This window comes from Typopeltis vanoorti, chromosome 9 (assembly GCF_054136105.1).
Source record: "Typopeltis vanoorti isolate ZY-2024b chromosome 9, IOZ_Tvanoo_1.0, whole genome shotgun sequence".
In the NCBI taxonomy this organism is placed as follows: domain Eukaryota; kingdom Metazoa; phylum Arthropoda; class Arachnida; order Uropygi; family Thelyphonidae; genus Typopeltis; species Typopeltis vanoorti.
Genome location: NC_143557.1, coordinates 53,665,041 through 53,685,085, shown reverse-complemented (window position 1 = coordinate 53,685,085; position 20,045 = coordinate 53,665,041). Strand labels below are relative to the sequence as shown.

The window sequence follows — 20,045 nt, the reverse complement described above, 5'->3', positions numbered from 1 at the left end:
CTTGAAGGCTGATGTTATTTCGGCCGCTGTAATTGGTGCATCCAACCCTGCTTGGATGTGTACAGGGAAGGGGTCAATATTCCAACAGGAGTAATCTTGGGGGGTACTGTTATCCTGGTAGAGGGTGTTGTAGTACCCCCAGAAGGCCTTCAGGATGTCGGGTGTTGTGGTGTAAGTACACCCGCCTTCAGTGATGGTGGTGATGGTTCTCTCCTGTCGAAAATTGACATAGCACCTGTTGTAGAAAGCAGCCGATTGCCTGTCTTCCGAGCGGAGGTGGAGTCGGATCTTGGTGTTCTTGTCTTCCACTTGCTTCTGTCTCTCCACTTCAATGTCGAGATTAATGTCATGGATGGCGTTGTGACATGGAAAGCCTTGGTGTTGGCTGGCCACGAACCAGCTTCTTTCCTTGTATAGATCACGAAGCCGAGATCTTCTGAGAAAGGCACGTTCTAGGCCCCATTTTATCATGTTTTCTTTGATGTTAGATTTTAGTTGTGCCCACGCGTCCCAGTCCCAGCCAGCGGCGCTCCAAGTGGAGCACAGTTGGTTAAGCTTAGCCGAGAACAAGGACAGGAAGTCTGGTGGTAACTTCCAGGGGCCCGGACCAACTTCTACTGCTTCTAGTGGATGATACGTGAGCACAACCATTTTGTGGTCCGAGATGGTATAATTAATTTGAACGTGCCTTATGGCTTCGGATCTGGAGACAAGGGAAGGTGACAGGTAGAACCGGTCGAGCTATGTGCCGATACCTTGGCCTGTCCATGTATAATCCCGACAGTAGGGGTTGTGAGCCCTCCAGATATCCGTCAGCTGGAGATTCTTGAGGTGAATTCCCAGTTGCCTGTAGCCAGCAGTACCTGTATTGGGATTACCCCCCACTTTATCGTAGGCCGGGTCTGCCACGCAGTTAAAGTCCCCCATCAGAATGATGTGATGGGCGCCATATAAGTAAGTATAAAGTGACTGGAAGAAAGTCGATCTTGATGTTGGATCTGCCGGGGCGTAGATGTTAATGTACCTGGTGGTATAGCCCCGGTACTTCCAGTCAATGGCGAGAACTCTCCCTTCTGCATCCCTCTGGATGTTATAGAAGGCTCCGAGGAGGGGGGGGCTAGCATAAGTACCCCGACCGGGGCGCCGTTTCTGTTGCCGAAGCTCCAAAACGATGTTACGGGGTACTTATGGTTTAGTTCCTGCATGTCCTTGTAGTGGAAAAAGTGTGTTTCCTGCAGGAACAGAAGCCGGATGTTGAACGCTAGCATGAGCTTCCACACCTCCTCTTGTTTTGATGGTGAGCGGAGCCCTCTGATGTTGAGTGAGGCAACGCAAAAAGGAGGTGGCGGCATTATGATGTTTTACGTTGTTATACCTGGCCTAGGTCTTTGATTCGCAGTTGCTTGACGTATTTTATTAAGGCTTCAATTTGTGGGGGGGGAGGTAGTATATCCCACACCTTGCAGACCGGCTGCCAGTTCTGTATACAAGCTCGAGAGGACCTCGAACTCGTGACGACTGTTCTTAATCTTGAAACTTGCTAATTTATTATTTACTATCTGATGGTCAAAGCAGTTGAACTGGGAGCCGGTGTGTCTACTAATTTTAGCGTTGATGCTCTCTTGATGGCGGGAAGGGGTTTCCACCTCCATTTCGGACTCAGATGTTGTTGAGTCCGTGCTTTTTCTGGAGCGGCTTCAATGTTTTTTCCCCATTTTAGGGGAAGCCTGCTCCTTCCTCTTCTTAGGAGGTTCTTTGGGGGGTGGAAGTTGATGTTTCCCTTCCTCTGTCTTCTGTTCTTCTGCAGGGTGGACGCTGACTACTATAGGGGAAATATTAGAAGCATCTACAGACGAAGCCTCCTCTGATGTTGTTGATGGGGGATAACTGGTGAAGTGTTATCCATAGCTTCATCTGTATCCTCGGTTGTTCGTTGTTCCTCCTTCGCTGGTTGTGGTACGGTTGAAACGACCGAGGGGGGGACTGTTTCCTCAGCTGATGTTGTTGCTGGGGGGGGGGAAACAATACCTTCTGCTGTTGATGGTGCAGGACGTTTCATAATTTTCCCTAGAACTGTGTGAGAGAATGTTTTCTCCCCGACGGTGTTGGGGAGTACCGGAAATTCACCGGCGTCTTGAGCAGGCTGTGGGTTCAACGGTTTAATCGGTGCCCCTGCCCGCTCTGCAAATGTGCGCAGAGGACACGATGTTATTTTGTGCTCTGTATTGGAGCACTTTCAGCAGGGGTGTGGGCACTGGCTGGAGATGTGCCCGACGCCTACGCAGTTCAAACACTTGGCTCGGGGGCAGTCACTACCCAGATGTTCGGTCGAGCCACATCGCAGACACTGTCTTTGTACCCCGGGATAATTAACCATGACACGCGACGTGCCGATGGTAACGAGGTTTGGCACTGGCTGTCGCATGTCCATGGTAAAGGTGACTTCGCCGGAGTACCAAGCGGGGTCCTCCTTAGAGACGCTCTTCTTTATATTACTCACTTTCCCCCACTTACTAAAAGTTTGTACAAGCACGTCTTCTCCGGCTTCTAGATATTCCATAGGGAAGCGGTCAATCTTAATTTGATGTACTTGTGACCCCACCATGGTAGGGGTCACCTGCTTCCCTTGGACGGGGAAACCCTTCAGAAGTTGATCTCTCGAAGCTAAATTCTTGACTACTATGAGAAATCGTCCTCCTCCATACGGGGTGAAGGAGAGTAGATGTTAGAAACTCCTATTATCTCCTTAAGGGCTGTAGTGAGTGCTCTAGGATCCTCCATTCCTGGAATCTCCACTCCTAATGTCCGGGTCCTGGGGGGGACGAGGATTACTTTACTCATGATTGATCTCTGCGTTCTAGAAAAAAAGAGAAAAATAAAGAGTCCTAAGACTCTGCAAGGAAATCCCGTAGTGCGTATAAACGCACTACGAGCAAGTTAGTAGAGTTATACTAAGAATACAAAAGGTTAGTACAGCAAATTAAACAAGTATGAATAACAAAATATTATTAGTAAGTAACAAATTTAACAATGAATAAATACAATACTCTCCTGCTTCAATCGCGGTCTCTTCAGTGGGAGCCAGGCCCAAGTTGAGATACCAGGCAGAAGCATTAGCAGCAGGTCATCTCTACCTATAGGAGTTGCCAAATGGTGTGCCACCCTTTTTTAATAAATTACTCTGGATTTAGAGAAAGATGTTGAAAGTTTATTTTTCACTTGGTCAGAGTATAATAAATTTAGTTGAATCCTTTATCCAAGTTTGAGCAAACAAAGTTTGCACCTGAAAGTATCTTCAGGACAGATAAGGTGGTACAACACTAGGACACTCCTTGCAAAGGTGGAGCAAGCTACCAACATTCCTATCTCAGTATCTCCCATAATGCAAAACACATCTCCTTGCAGATATGTCTAATGTTATGCATTAAGGGAATGGCCACAACCCAGACTAGTTTCGACCTTTATTGAGGTCTCTTCAGTGGGAGCCAGGCCCAAGTGGAGATACCAGTTAGAAGCATTAGCAGGTCATCTCTACCCTTAATACATAACATTAGACATATCTGCAAGGAGATGTGTTTTGCATTATGGGAGATACTGAGATAGGAGTGTTGGTAGCTTGCTCCACCTTTGCAAGGAGTGTCCTAGTGTTGTACCACCTTATCTGTCCTGAAGATACTTTCAGACGCAAACTTTGTTTGCTCACACTTGGATAAAGGATTAAACTAAATTTATTATACTCTAACCAAGTGAAAAATAAACTTTCAACATCTTTCTCTAAATCCAGAGTAATTTATTAAAAAAGGGTGGCACACCATTTGGCAACCCCTATAGGTGTAGAGATGACCTGCTAATGCTTCTGCTTGGTATCTCCACTTGGGCCTGGCTCCCACTGAAGAGACCTCAATAAAGGTCGAAACTAGTCTGGGTTGTGGCCCTTCCCTTAATGCATAACATTAGACATATCCGCAAGGAGATGTGTTTTGCATTATGGGAGATACTGAGATAGGAGTGTTGGTATCTTGCTCCACCTTTGCAAGGAGTGCCCTGGTGTTGTACCACCTTATCTGTCCTGAAGATACTTTCAGGTGCAAACTTTGTTTGCACACACTTGGATAAAGGATTAAACTAAATTTATTATACTCTAACCAAGTGAAAAATAAACTTTCAAGAATTCTGATCCTGATATCATTTTTAACATTCTCCATGCACTCTCTTCATTATATCTGAATCACAACTGAAACCAGGAGACCAGACCTGCGCACAATAGTGTAAGTGAGGTCTTATCAAGGCCTTGTAAAGAGGCAAAATGACATCCTTATCTTTACATGTGAACATTCGTTTCAGCATTGCAATTATCTTTTGAGTTGTATTTGCAATTTTTGCTACATGGCCCCCTGAACTTCAACTTGCTATATACTAACACTCCAAGATCAATGACCACAGAGTTTCTTCTAGCATAATTCCACCAATATAATATGACATTGAATATATCTAATCACAATAAAGTGAATGACTTTACATTTACGGGGATTGAACTGATATCCATTTTCCTATGCCCACAATTCCAGGCTCTTCAAATCTTTCTTCAAGTACTGTATATCATAGCATTTCTGATTACCTTACCTATCTTTGCATCATCAGCAAATAGTTGTGTGTCACTTGTCAAATTCTTCCCAATATCATTAATGTACGGATTGAATAACAGTGACCCAAGTGCTGATCCTTGTGGTACGCCACTGGTTACCTTTAATCTTGCAGACTCACATCCCCTGTATAGCACTTTTTGATATCTGTAAGTCAGCCATTCTCTTATCCATGCTAATATTCTATAACCCAAACCCATATTCTCCGATTTATGCAACAGTCTACCATGCTGTATTCTGTCAAAAGCTTTAGCAAAACCCAAAAGTATAATGTTTTATCCAATCCTCTTGTCTGGTTCAATGGTAACATTGTTATAGAGTGTGAGCAAGTTGCTAAAACATGACCTTCCCTTAGTAAACCCATGTTACTCATTGCAAAGTATAGATTCACTGTCAACCCATTTCCGAATGCAAGCCCTAGCCAATTTTCCAAAATCTTCACCACTACTCCTGAGATAATAATTGGTCGATAGTTGGATACATCATCTTTGCATCACCCTTGTGCAATGGAATTACCATACATTCTTTCCATTCCTGTGGAATCTTCCCTGTTCTGAGACTCATATTAATACGTTCGCTGTCAACTACGAGTATACTTGTAGTTGGTGTGTGAGCCTCACAAGCCAACTATGAATATACTCGTATGTCGATTACCGCTGGCTACGAGATTAATCGTACTGACCTTGAAGAAGTGAAAGTGCTTGCCGTGCGGGAACAAACTATGCCCGAGAAGTGTGGCAGCAAACGTGTTAAACAACATGGTCAAAGGAATAGCCAGTTCAGCTGAACACTCTTTTAGCACACGTGCTGATATCCCATCAATCCCTATTGCTGAAATCTTGTTCAATTTGTGCAACAGCTCTAATACCTTGGCCTCACACACCTGCATTTCTTCATCTAGTGAAGAGGTAACAGTGAGCTCAATGTTGCATTCACCAGGTTGATAGCTTTTAACAAAATGGGCACTCATTAGTTGTACAACCTCTTCTGCATCTGTTACCCTCATGCCATCTGCATTTAGAAGAGTTATTCTTTCATATTTATTGTAGCATATCAATAGAATTCTTATGGGTTGTCTTTAAAATGCAGAGCCAGTTTCTTTCCCTACTCAGATTTTGCTTTTTGCACAACAGTTATGAGTATTCTAGCCTGCTGCTTATAATTCATAACGGACATCATACTTATGCTTAATAAGGTTACACATCCATTTGACTCCTACCCTATTGATTCTTTGAACTCTCAGGACACATTCTAATATCGCATCATTTAAGTATTTTTTAAATGCTTCCCATACACTTGTCAGTATTGTTCCCATCCAGCAACCAATCTCATTCCACTGAACTCAGTATACACAGTTGGTCATAATTTCCTGCTTTTTAGTTCGGCATATAACCTTTTCTGAATGAAACGTTCATAAACTTAGTCACTTCCCAAGTGAGTACTGCATGATTATTGTCACCAACTGGAGGCAGAATAGTTATGTCTTTAAATGAAACACCCTCTGACACTATAATCAAATCTAACACTCTTTGACCTCAAGTTCCTTCTGTTACATGTTCCTTGAGGAAGTTGTCCTGCAACAGCTCAATAAATTTATTTTCATTCTTCTCATAAGGCTCTACTGCTACCCAATCAATATTTGGATAACTAAAGTCTCCCATTATGATTACTCTTTTTTGGACTCATCTTTTCTATTTGGTGATGCATTTCTTCATCACTAGCAACCGACGCTCCAGGTCTGTAACACCCCAGAATGTAATTGATCTTGTTAGATTCCACCTCACAACAGATGCCTTCAAACTCCCTGCCACATGAAATACTGTTAGTAGTACTACAATCATAAGTCTCAACTATAACTGGATTCAAGTCATCCAATATCATTAGCAGCACATCCCTCCTATCCTGTCCTCTTTATTCTTCCTAAAAATACTGTACCCTTTACACTCGATACCAGTTAGTATGTCTGATTCTGATATCCGGGTCTCACTAATGCCTACAATCTGAGGTCCCAACATATTGACTAAGGCAACAAACTCTATCCCTTTGTTTCTGATACAGTTAGCATTCATGTACAGACATAATAATCTACCTACATGTTCTTTTGTATACTCTTGTCTGCAGTCTGCATGATACAGTTGTACAACTTGCATATCTCTATTCTTCTCTAGTGCCTTATATGTGTAGACATCTTAACACATGTTTGATGGGCCCGAACTGGACGAACACAAAGTGGAAATCATTCTCTTGCTGTCAACATTTCCATGATAAAGCCCATTCCCATCATTAACACAGTTATATAACATTGTTGCTCTTTGACTCTCACATTCTCGCCATTCCTTTCTTTATAATTTAGTTTCTGTGACTCTCTGTGTTAGGTCTCATACCAGTTTCTAGTTTTTCAAGACTTCTGCTTATTAATAACCTGCTTATTCATCTTATATCCTTCACACTATTTTGGTCACTTTTATAATATCCCCCTTGAACCTCAACTCTCTGTCTGCTCAGTAGCAATTTGCCTATCTGTGGGATTTCTTATTACAATATGTTCAATTTATTTACCACTGAGTGCTGAGTTAAATGAAATCAATCTTGAGAACATTATCTTGCAACTGCCTGAACCCATATGGGTGACTTTAATGGTCACAATACTGTGTGGAGTAATGCTGACACAAATAGATGAGGTTGAATCATTGAAAGAATCCTTGACAATAATGAATAATAGACTCAGTACCTTCTTCCATGTGCTTACCTGCTCATATTCTGAAATTAATCTTACAATCTGCTCCCCTTCCATTCTTCCCCTACTTACGTGGGATGTCAGAGAGAGAGAGAGAGAGAGAGAGAGAACATATATGGAAGCGATCACTTTCCTGTTCTTTGCACAATGTCTTCACAGGAACCATGTTTCCCCTACACAGATGTCCATATGGAAAATGGACCAGGCTGACTGGAACACTTTTTCCTATCTTGCAAAATTTAATGCTGATACCATCAGTCAAACACCTGTCAATGAAGCAGTGAAGTATGTAACAAACTGCATTCTCTAGGCAGCAACATGCTCCATTTCAAGAACATCATCTCGATTTCCACTCTATCCATAGCCTTGTGGAATCCAGAATGCTAGACAGCCAAAAAGGATCAACACAGAGCATGGGGTATAATTCGTAGATACTATATCAAACTTAATAGCTTTTAAGCATTCTCAGGCCAAAGCATGTTATGTGAGATGTCTGAGTCAAAAACAATCTTGGATCCAATTTATCTCATCAATTAATCAAATGACCAGTGAAAAAATTGCATGAAATAAAAGCCTGAAAATGAAAGGTAGATATAGAACACACTGTTTGTCTACCTTAGACCATAATAGAAGTGTTGTTGCTGATCCCAAAGTTATTGCAGACACTTGGGAAGAAACTTTTTCCTGAATATCATCAACAGTTTTATATCCTCCTGAATTTTTAATACTAAAAGAACAGCAAGAGAAATAAAGGCTAAATTTTTCTACCAATGAGCTTGAACCATACAATCAGCCATTTGTTAAGGAGAACTAAAAAGATTAGGGTAAGACTTTTAGAGAACTAAAAACTCTTACCAGAAGCCAAGGTCTTAGGACTCATTTTTGATGAAAACTTACATTCCTTGCACACATTCAACTAAGAGAAAAGTGTAAGAAAGCATTGAATCTCCTTTGTGCTCTATCCTCTACTGAATGGAGTGCCAATTGATTTTCATTGCTTCATCTTTATTGTGCACTTATATGTTCAGAGCTGGATTATGGGTCTCAAGTCTGTGATTCTGCAAGGCAAAATAACCTGTGATGGCTGGATCATATCCTTCATCAGGGTATACTGGTGCCTTTCTCACATCACCCACTCAAAATCTTTATTCTGAAGCAAATGAATTGATTCTATCACTTAGATGGAAACAGTTGTCTCAGATAATTTAATTAGACTAGAGGGCTGCGTAGTGTTTGCAGATAGCTCCTGAACAGATAAGTGTTATTTTGAGTAATAATCGGTGAATTTGCATAACATCTACATAGTATTGTTTATTTTTGTATTTTAGTGTGTCTGGGTGATTTTTGTGTGTTTTCTGAGTATTTTAAATAGTAAAGTGATAGATACGATTATCTGTGCACATGGCCCCCATTAAGAGAAATACAAAGATGGCGTCCAGGTCGCCAGCTTTGTCTAAAAATTTTAATTTAAAGGATTTGATTTAGCGTACCGTTTGCGAAATATATGCATTGAAGAGAGCGGTTGGAGTCTGGTTAAACAACAATAGTGGAGTGAATGTGTGCAGAAAGTGTAAAGAATGTGAGGATTTAAAGAGTGTTTCAGGTCGTGTGAGTGATATCATTGTTGAAAGTGAGAGAATCTAGATAACAGTGATATGCGAGGTATGAATAGTGATGTTTGCGAGGTAGTACCTGATAGCTGTGAGAGTGGCGTTGAAAGTGAGAATGAAAGAATTATTGGAGAACGAAAACATACAGAATGAATGAAAGAATTATTGGAGAATAAAAATGATTAGACTGACGCAATGAGTGAGATCGCTCGGTTATGCGGAGCGATACACAGAGTAAATCGGCAGCTGGAGCGTTGGCAAAAATGTTTACCAAGCGTACCGACTAATAAACGGCAAACGTATGATAGAAAAAATAAGAGTATGATAGTGAGTGTAAACAAAATGAAAGAACGAGTGTTGTATGGAGATTCCTTAGTAAGAGGCGTGTTAGTTGAGAGTTTAACAAAATCGTACCAACCTGGTGCAAACGTACAGGATGTAAGCAAGAATTAGAATGCAAAAGCAGCGGGTGAAAGAATTGATAGTGGTAGCAGGTACAAATGATTTAAAAGGAGATAAATGGCTATGAGTGAAGATGTGAAGGAATTGCTTGATGTAGCAAAAGAGAAGAGTGAGAGAGTTAGGATGGTGTGTCTTGCCACGGTATTAAAGTGAAGAGTATAGAAGGAGGGCCATAATTGCAAATGACTTTATGTGTGAATTATGCATGACGAGTGGTGTGGAATTTGTGGATGTGTGGAGTGAGTTCGATGGGCGAAAGGATTTATATAAGATGGATGGTTTACATTTGAATGGATTTGGTGTACGGAGACTTGAAAAGGTGTTGTCAAATGTAGTGGAAGTGAATGTGCAGAATCAGGGAAACTAGAGTTATTAAGGGGGAGGGGAAGTAGATATGCAGACTTTAGGGAGACAGTTGGGTGTATGAATGTGTGTAATGTGCCCAAGTGAGTACGAAAGACCATGAATCAGAATGGGATAGTTAGTATAAGGTATCAAAATAGGGATGGGATAAATGGGCTTTTGCAATTCATGTATACTAATGCTAGAAGTATTAAGAACAAGAAGGAAGAATTTTTGGCCTTGGTTGACACTTCCAGGCCACAGGTTATTGGCATTAGTGAAACATGGCTGACAGAAGATGATATATAGTGGGATTGAATGTGAGGAGTATGGTGTGTTCAGGAGTGAGAGGGAGATTAAAATGGGGGGGAGGAGTGTTATTGATGATAGCTGATGAACTACAGCCAAGGAGAATAGAAGTGGAACTGCAGGATACAGAAAATAGCACATTAGGCTATTTGGAGTGAGATTGAAACTAGCAGAACAAAATATACAGTTAGGTTGCTGCTATAGACCAGGTGATGGAATAGATGGTGGAGATAGTATGCATAAGCAAATAGAAGAAATGAGTGGAAGGAGGGTAATTATTACAGGTGATTTCAACTATGGTAGCATTGAGTGGAAGGAAGAGAGGACACATAGGAGGAAGGAATTGGATTTTATGCAGTTATTAAGGGATAACTATCTGTGACAGCATGTAATGGAAAATACTAGGGGTCAGAGTGCTTGACCTAGTAATTGCATCTGAGAGTTTGGCTGTAACGAATATGACCACGTTGCCGCCAATTGGCAAGAGTGATCATAGGGTCTTGACTTGGGAGATGGCTAAAGGTGTGGAATTTACAATTAAGACAGGGTACATGTGGAATTATCAGGCTGGTAAGTATGACAAGCTTAGGAGTTTGATTGATTCAGTGCCATTGCATGTAAAACTGCAAGGGCTAGATGTTGATAGTGCATGGAAGGCAGTTAGGAAGTGTTTGCATGAGGCAATGGCTGACTGTATACTTAGAGTTCGAGTAATAAATCAAGTAGGAGTTAAATGGTTGAATAACACCATTAAGCTTGAGCTGCAAAAAAAGAAACTACTATGGAGGGAATTTAAGGAGAAAGGTGACTGGGAGGCACATGAATGGTATAAAGCGCAGGCCAGAAGGGTAACGAGTGTAATAAGAAAAGCAAAAACGGATTATGAAAGAACATTAGCCATGCCGGCTAAATAGAATCACAAGCAGTTTTTTCGATATGTTGCAAGTAAAAGGAAAAATGTATACGGCAGAATGATTTTAAAGAATGCCGATGGTAGGCAGGTAACCGAATCAGTTGATATAGTTGAATTACTGAGCGAGCACTTTGCAAGAATATATCATTCAGGTGGTGACATTGCAGTAATATAGATTATACGGGAATTGTGGTGAATGAAGTGGAGGTGAGTAGTCTATTACAAAACCTCAATGTCAATACATCTGTGGGATTGGATGGTATACCAGCTCATGTCATATGTGAAGCGGCTAAAGAATTATCAGTACCCTTGACCATTTTGTTTAATTTGAGTCTCGGGTCTGGGTTAGTCTCGAGGGGTGGAAAGAGGGGAAAATAGTTCCACTAGATAAAGGAGGTTCCAAGACTGCTGTTGTAAATTACCGACCGATTAGCATATCAGAAATAGTTGTCAAGGTCTTGGAGAAATTAGTCAAGAGAAGAATACAGGATTGGATAGATGAAAATGGGATACTGTATGGGGGACGACATGGTTTTGTGAAGGGTAGATCATGCCTTAGTAACTTGCTCACGTTTTATAACACAGTGACGGCTGAACTGGATAAGGGTAATGGGTTTACAGTGATTCTACTGGACCTTGCTAAGGTCTTTGACAGGATACCACATGAATCTCTAATCAGTAAACTGCAGCATATGGGGATGGATAAAGGGTTGGTGAGATGGATAGGAGGATGGCTGATGGAGAGATATCAGAGAGTGGTTTATTCAGGAGTAGAGTCCAAAAGACGGTTTGTCACTAGTGGTCTGCTGCAGGGTTCTGTTCTTGGACCACTACTTTTCAATTTGTTCATTAACGATATAGGAGAGGATCTGAGAGGAAGTGTTCACTTCTTTGCTGATGATGCAAAGTTGGGTAGAGCAATAGTGAGTGCACAGGATTTTGGGGTGAAAAGATTAGCAGCAGTATATCACATTGGTGGAACCATACTCCAGGAGATTGATGAGGCCAGGGATTTGGGAGTGTTGGTGGATAGGGAGTTGAAGTTTAGGGGGCACATCGCAAAAGTGGCTAAATCAGCTCATCAAATCACTTGGTTGCTGAAAAATACTTTAAGAAGCAGAGAGAAACAAGTTATTGTTCCTCTGTATCGAGCCTTGATAAGACCCCATCTAGACTACTGTGCCCAGATATGGGTGCCAGGGTTTCTTCTTGATGGGGAGGAGGTGGAGAGTATCCAGAGACGAGTGACCAAGATGATAGCAGGTCTATGGAATGAACCGTATGAGAACAGGTTGAAGATTTGTGGGTTGCAAAAATTGGTTGATAGGTGGAAAAGGGGTGATATGATTGAGACATTTAAATTACTGAAGGGTTCTATAAGACTAATCCAGAAGATATTTTTGAGAATAGGACTAGTGGTGGGAGGACTAGGGGCCATACATGGAAGCTGGGCAAGAATGTGGTTAGCAGGGGTGTTAGAGCTAGGTTTGTTACTTGGAGAGTGGTGAATGAGTGGAATAAGCTGCCAGAGTCTGTTGTGGGTGCTATGACTGTGAATGAGTTCAAGGCGAGGTATGATAGATACTGTGTGAATGTTGAATTGTTGTTCTTGACATGATGTTAGGGCCTCCCTCAATGAGTCTGTCGACTCCTTGGAGTTGCCCGAAATAATAATAATAATAATAATAATCTCTTCCAGACCATCCTACATGGACTAGTCTCTTTTCTGTGCATTGGGAAGCTCAATATTACACGTCAGACTGCCATACATCCTTTTGGTATGTGTGTTAAAGAGGCTACAAGCTGTTGGCATGAATGTTAACAACATTACCTACACCAAACATAACGCATCCCTCCATGACAGGTTTGCACTCCATCCAACCTCTCACTTTATCAACTGCAAGTCTCATACTTTATCATCTGTCCACCTGTAGTTGTTTAATGTACACAGAGCAGCCCACTCTCATTTCATGCCCATCTATACTGATGGTCAAGAATTGATATATGTATTGGCTGTACTGCTATGTTTACTAACATTGCTATCTCTAACCAGATCTCACCTGATTGCAGTAATTATACAGCAGAGTTGCATGCCATTCAGCTTGCACTTGTGCATATAAAAGAAAACCACTACCAAAAGTGTGCCTTTATAAGAACATGACAATATTGTATTCTGCTGGATTTCCACAGACACATTGAGCTCTTTACAGGCCATCTCCTCTACTATGCATAATCCTCATCCAGTGCTGTATGAGGTATTACACCTGTAGTACAAAATGAAAACCCATTAATTTTGATGTTTGGTTGTGCTGGATTCCCAACCACATTGAAATTAAGGGAAATGAGTCAGCAGATGCTGCTAGATAAGCAGATGCATTTTCCATATACTGTTTGACAATACCATATATACATACTACTACCAACAGTTTATAACATCAAAGCTAATTGCTCAGTGGCAGTCATCATGGCAGGAAGCACTGACAAACAAATCATATGAAATTAAGCATGGACATTCTAGTCAATGTAGAAAAAGAAGAGAAAAGTTGTTCTTTCTAGGCTCTGCATAGGTCACGGTCATCTTATACATTCTTATATACTGAGGGCTCATGACTCATATGTGCGTTAAAAATGCAATATGCATCTTACCATTGGTAATATTCTGGTGGAGTGCCAGTACTTTACATGAGAGCAGAATGAAATTTTTACCTGTCTAGCCAAGCCATATACACCCAGGCAGATGTTATCAGACACTCAGACAGACTGCATGATATCTATGATGTATACACACATTGCCAGGTCTGTTTTAACACCTACTAAACATTTCATCCTGTCCACCTCCACTTCACACCATACTGCTTCAAAACTACTGTCAGTATTTGCTCCTTGCATTTCCACCCTAGATGAGGCTTTTAAAGAAAGCAACTGACACAATGAAAAATTAAAAGCTGGTCCTTGTTGGTGGATCTAAATAGCAGAGTAGGAAAAGATTGTCAGACATACAAAAATATTTTGGGAAAATTTGGAGAAAAGAGCAAAGCTAATTATAATGGCAAATACCTATTGCATTTCTGTTCAGGACATCGACTGGTTATAACTAACACAATGTTCCAACATAAAAATGTGCACAAATTCACATGGAGAGAAGAGGCAAGGAATAAGAAAAGTCTCATTGACTATGTTATTGTTGATAGTGATGTTTTCCCACTGGTGCAGGACACCAGAGTGTACAGAGGATTTGAAATTGGAAGTGATCACTATTTAGTCTTGAGCAGGATAAAATTGAATTTCATATTGAAAAGAATAACATGTAAGAAAGTTTTAACGTGAATAAAAGTTGAGCAGCTCTCAGATGTGAACTGTAGACTAAAATACACAAACATTATTTTAGAAAAAATGAAAGAGTTTGAGAACAGGAACCAAACCTTAGAGATTCAGTGACAAGACTTGAAGAAAACACTGATTGATTCAGCCAGAGAGGCATGTTGTGAGGTTGTCTGCAAGGATAGAAAAATCAGAACTCCATGGTGGATACAGGAAGTTAAAGAGGCAGTGAAGGAAAAGAAGAAAGCATATCAAAAGTTCCTGGGAAATAAGTCAGCTTGTGCTCTTAGCGAATACAGAGACAAGTGTAAGAAAGCTAAACATTCTGTAAAACTAGCTAAACAGAAGTCATGGGAAGACTTTTGTAAGAACATAGAAAACAAATATCAAGAAGGTGGCAAGATATTCTGGAGGTTGTTGAAGAAGCTTAGGAATGGAGGAAAGAGTGCTGTAAAAGGAGTTAGAGATGATAACAGTGACATGAAAACGGAAGAAAAAGATATCCTATAAGTATGGAGTAATTACTTTGAAAAACTGCTAAATGAAACAAGCAGTGATGACAGCACAGTGGTAAAAAACACTGACCAGGCATGCAGTCAGGATACATATCCATACTTGAAGTACAAAAAGCCATCAAAGGCTTAAAATGTGGAAAAGCAGCAGGAGTAGATGATATTCGACCAGAAATGCTGAAGTATGGTGGTATAAAAGTCTTACAGTGGCTGCACTGCATAGTTCAGAAAACCTGGACAGAGGGACGAATTCCCGATGATTGGAGTAGAGCTCTCATAGTACCCATATATAAATAGGGAAATAAAACTGAATGTGAGAATTACAGAGGTATTTCTCTACTGAGTGTTCCTGGTAAGATTTATGCAAGTATACTTGAGAAATGCTTGAGAAGGATTGTGGAAGAAAAGCTTCTTGAAGAACAAGCTGGATTCATTCCAAATAGAGGCCATCAGGATCAGATTTTCACTTTACGACAAATAGTTGAGAAATCATGGGAATATAACAAATATCTGTGTTTAAGTTTTGTAGATCTGAAAAAAGCATATCACAAGGCTTCAAGAGAAAAGCTATTCAAAACGTTACAGTTATATGGTGTCAATGGGGCATTATATCAAGCGATACTTAGTCTTTATTTGAGTTATAAGTCAGTGGTTGGAATTGAAGGAAGTACCAGAAGTGGTTTAATGTAACATCTGGTGTCAGACTAGGATGTACATTATCCCCCTCTGTTATTCATTATCTGTTGGTAATATAACAAATTTATATAGAGGAGTGTTGCTGATAATAGCAAAATCATTATTACTAGTATTAAACCTGATATCAAAAGTGGAGATGTTAATCTCAGTTCTTTGCTTTATGCAGACGATGTGATACTTCTAAATAAATTCGCTACAAGTCTGCAAGATTCCCTGACTAAATTGAATAACTGTTGTAATAGATATGGTATGAAGGTTAGCAATAACAAGAAAAAGACAATGAAAATATGCAGAAGCATTGAAAATATCAACTGCATTGTGAATGGAGAACCTATAGAACAAGTAAAACATTTCAGCTTCTTAGGTACCATTTTTAGTGAAGATGGTAAATTAAATATGGAAATAGACAACAGAATCAACAAATCTGGTATGGTAGGAAGTCAATTGAATAAATTCATATGGAGTAGAAATTAGTCTTAACACTAAATTAGCTGTATACAAGACAGTGTTCAAACCAATTTTAACTTATGGATCTGAGAGCTAGGTCAGAAGTAAAACACTTGACCAAAGACTAGAGACTGCAGATATGAGAGTCCTGAGAAAGATGAGTGGCGTGAACAGATGGCATCAATGGCAATATCATATCATATAATGTGAGATAGAGGTGAATAGAATCAAATACTTGGTGGGATGTTGTTATAGACCTGGTAATGTGGATGGTGGTGATAGTGAAATGTATAGTCAAATAAGCCAAGCAAATAAGAAAAGGGTGATCATTATGGGTGATTTTAATTATGGCAATATAGACTGGAATGAAGAGATAGCAACTGGAAGTAAAGAAAATGAGTTTCTTGAGTTTTTGAGGGATAACTACCTCAGACAGTATGTAACAGAGGGCACAAGAGGATTAAGGGTCTTGGATTTGGTCATCTCATCGGAGGATGTAATTATCAATGAGGTATCAAATCATCCACCAATTGGTGAAAGTGACCATGGGTGATTACTTGGGTGGTTGCCAGCAGTGCAAGGACCCCAGTGAAAAAAGGGTATATGTGGATCTACAAGGGGGGTGATTATGAAGAGCTCAGGAGACAGCTTGCAGGTGTAGCATGGAATGAGGAGTTAGCTGGAAAAGAGATCAATGCAGCTTGGGGGATTTTCAAAAAATATTTAGTGGATGCAATGTCTAAATGTATACCACGGGTGAGAAGGTTAAATAAGTTAGGTGTGAGATGGATGAATAAAGAGATTAAGCATGCAATACAGAGAAAAAGGGCATTGTGGAGGCAGCATAAGAGAAGTGGAAGTAACCAATTTCATGAGTTCTACAAAGACCAGGCAAGGAGGGTGACTTGGTTGGTGAGAGTAGCTAAAGAGAGGTATGAACAGCAGTTAGCTAATGAAGCTAAAAAGAATCCTAGGGAGTTCTTTCGATATGTAGCCAGCAAAAGAAAGAATGATTATGGAAGGATGACATTGATTGGAGGAAATGGTATAAAGACAGCTGTTGCAGAATGTGTGGTGGAGATACTTAATGAACAGTTCATAAAGATCTTTCAATCTTGTGAATGTGACTTCATGGAGAGATTAAGAGCAGTTGATGATGGGGAGGAGAGACTGACTGTAAGTGAGGAAGAGGTGTTTGGGGAGTTGAGTAAACTAGATGTAAATAAGGCTGTGGGACTTGATAATATATCACCGCGTATTCTGAAGGAATGTGCCAGAGAGTTGACACCTGCCTTGACATATTTTTTTAATACGAGTCTTGCACTTGGTCAAATCCCTAAAGAGTGGAAGGAGGGCAAGATTGTGCCACTTCATAAAGGAGGTGATCGAACTCAAGCATCAAACTATAGGCCTATCTGTGTGTCAGGTGTTGTGGTTAAGTTGTTGGAGAAGCTTGTGAGAACTAGGATCCAGAGTTGGGTTGACAACAATGGTATAATCTTTGATGGACAGCATGGATTTGCTAAAGGGAGGTCGTGTTTTAGTAATCTACTTACTTATTACTATAAAGTGACTGCTTCCTTGGACAGAGGAGAAGGATACACAGTAATATATTTGGATTTTGCAAAAGCTTTTGATAGAGTACCTCATGATAAGTTGACAGTCAAACTAGAGCAGATGGGGTTGGATATTAGATTAGTGCATTGGATTGGAGACTGGCTATCTGATAGGTATCAACAAGTTGTGTATGGGGGTGCAATATCCAGGAAAAGGAAAGTCACTAGTGGAGTGCCTCAGGGATCTGTTTTAGGGCCATTACTATTTAACTTGTATATTAATGATATTGGCAAAGATTTGGATGGAGATATTCAGTTGTTTGCAGATGATGCAAAGTTGGGACGAACCATAAAGAGTAGTGAAGATGTTGTGGTCTTGCAAGAAGACTTTAATAAATTGAGTGATTGGGCAAGCAAATGGGGATGTGAGTTCAATGTTACAAATGTAAGGTTTTAAAATTTGGAAAACAAAGATGGGATGCAGAATTTATGCTTGGTGAGAATATATTGTTGGAAGTAGTGGAAATAAGAGATCTGGGAGTGATAGTGGATAAGGATCTAAAATTTAGGGGACACATCACCAAAATTGTGAAGACAACACAAAGACTTCTGGGAATGATGAGGAGGACACTGACGTGTAGAAGTAGGGAGATTCTTGTTCCATTGTATAAGGCTTTGATTAGGCCACACATGGACTATTGTGCCCAGATTTGGTCACCTGGTTTTCAGAAGGATGAAGAGATGTTGGAAAGGGTCCAAAGGCGACTGACTAAGGTAGTTTCTGACCTCTGGAATGTCGAGTATGAGGAAAGATTGAAAAGATGTAATTTGCAGAGTCTAGTGGAGAGAAGGAAGAGGGGAGATATGATAGAGACCTACAAGTTGGTAAGGGGTTGTTATAGGATCAATGGTGGAGAAGTTCTACAGAGAATAGTGGGAGATCAGGGGAGAACCAGAGGTCATGCCTGGAAACTGTATAAAGAGGGTGTGAGTAGGGGAGTGAGAGGCAGGTTTTTTTCGTGCAGAGTTGTGAATGATTGGAATGCGTTGCCTGAGAGTGTGATGTCTGCAAGGAGTTTGAATGTGTTTAAGACCCGGTATGATGAGATGTGTGTGAGATAAAAGGACCTCCTAGATGAGTTTTTGACTCCATGAGGTCTTGTTTAATAATAATAATAATAATAATTAAAAATGAGGATATTAGGAAAGAACTTGATATTGTCAGCATCCAGGAATGTGTTAGCAGAGCTTATCTCAGGTGGTGTGGTCAATTAAACAGAATGGGTGAGGAAAGATTAGCAAAACAAGTGTTCTTTGGCAGGTTGGCAGGAAAACGACCCAGAGGAAGACCAAGATATAGCTGGATTGATATGGTAAAAAGTACCTTAGAAGATAGAAATATACAATCTGATTATGTTGGAGTCTTGACAGGTAACAGACTTATTTGGAGGAAAACTGTAGATAGAAATAAGTAATGATGTAAATTTTTCATGCAGTACTATCATATCCTGTACACACCTTGAGCATACATGTCAGTAATTTGATGATGATGATTCTTACACCAAAAAACCATAAACCAGTCAATTTTACCAAATGCATGGTCATGCATGTAGCAGACCATGCATTTTTGTGATTATTTCATGGGAAGTTTTTCTTTGGTATATGTTTGAATATATATGCCTTGTATACTAGAATACATTACTCAATGACTACCAAGGCAAAAAAGAAAGTTTTACACATATTTTTCAAATACAAAAACACTCCCATTTTTATAAAATAAACAAATGAATACATCCCATTCAAAGACCCTCACAAGAAAAATCTTTTCAAGTTGTACAGGACTACATGACTAATAAAAGTTTTAGATAGGTGTGAAAAGAGACAATTTTAAAAGTGTTAAAAATATCACTCTGTAATAATAAAATAAAATAAAAAAATTAGAATATTGGATTGTGCCATAGAACTCTATTAATTAACTGAATTATTTCAGCCCTGACTTGCCTGAAAATGAAGCTACTTTTGCTATCACTGCAGGGGGTATTACTGATGCCAAAGAATAAACAATGCAACACTCTCACTAAGATTTTATTTTTATCCAAGAAGAAAGCAGGCTTATTAAAATACAAATAAATAAATATATGTCTATTTTTATTGTCTTGCATATTTTGTATTTTTAATAAAATATTTATGAAAAACTATTGAATGGTCATTTATTAGGGAAAAAAAAAAAAAAACTGCAGCACACTCCATATCCATCTCTTTACAAAGGAAAGAAAGAGAGATTAAACTTTCCAAATAATGAAGTTTTAAGGCTTTTTTTTTTCCTCACTTTTTAAGAGTACAATACTGCTGTTCAGTAAACAACATTGAACATTGTAAAATAAGTCACAAATATTTCTGAGTGTGATGCAAAATGAATAAACTCAAATAAGGTATGTGTATTCTAATTTGTGAATGATCTTACACATTCGAGTCTATGCCCAAAAATCTTCATAGC

The 20,045-nt window shown here is 39.8% G+C and overlaps 1 protein-coding gene across 1 annotated transcript in view; it reads left to right on the top strand.

Moving 5' to 3' along the window:
- The window catches only part of LOC150103052 (meiotic recombination protein DMC1 homolog), a 320,619-nt gene extending 300,873 nt beyond the window's left edge, over window positions 1–19,746 (top strand). Inside the window, exon 14 of the mRNA XM_090397700.1 lies at window positions 19,539–19,746. Within this exon, the coding sequence (XP_090253826.1) occupies window positions 19,539–19,608 (70 nt within the window). The 3' untranslated portion in view covers window positions 19,609–19,746. The remainder of the gene's footprint in view (window positions 1–19,538) is intronic.
- The last annotated feature ends 299 nt before the right edge of the window (window positions 19,747–20,045 follow it).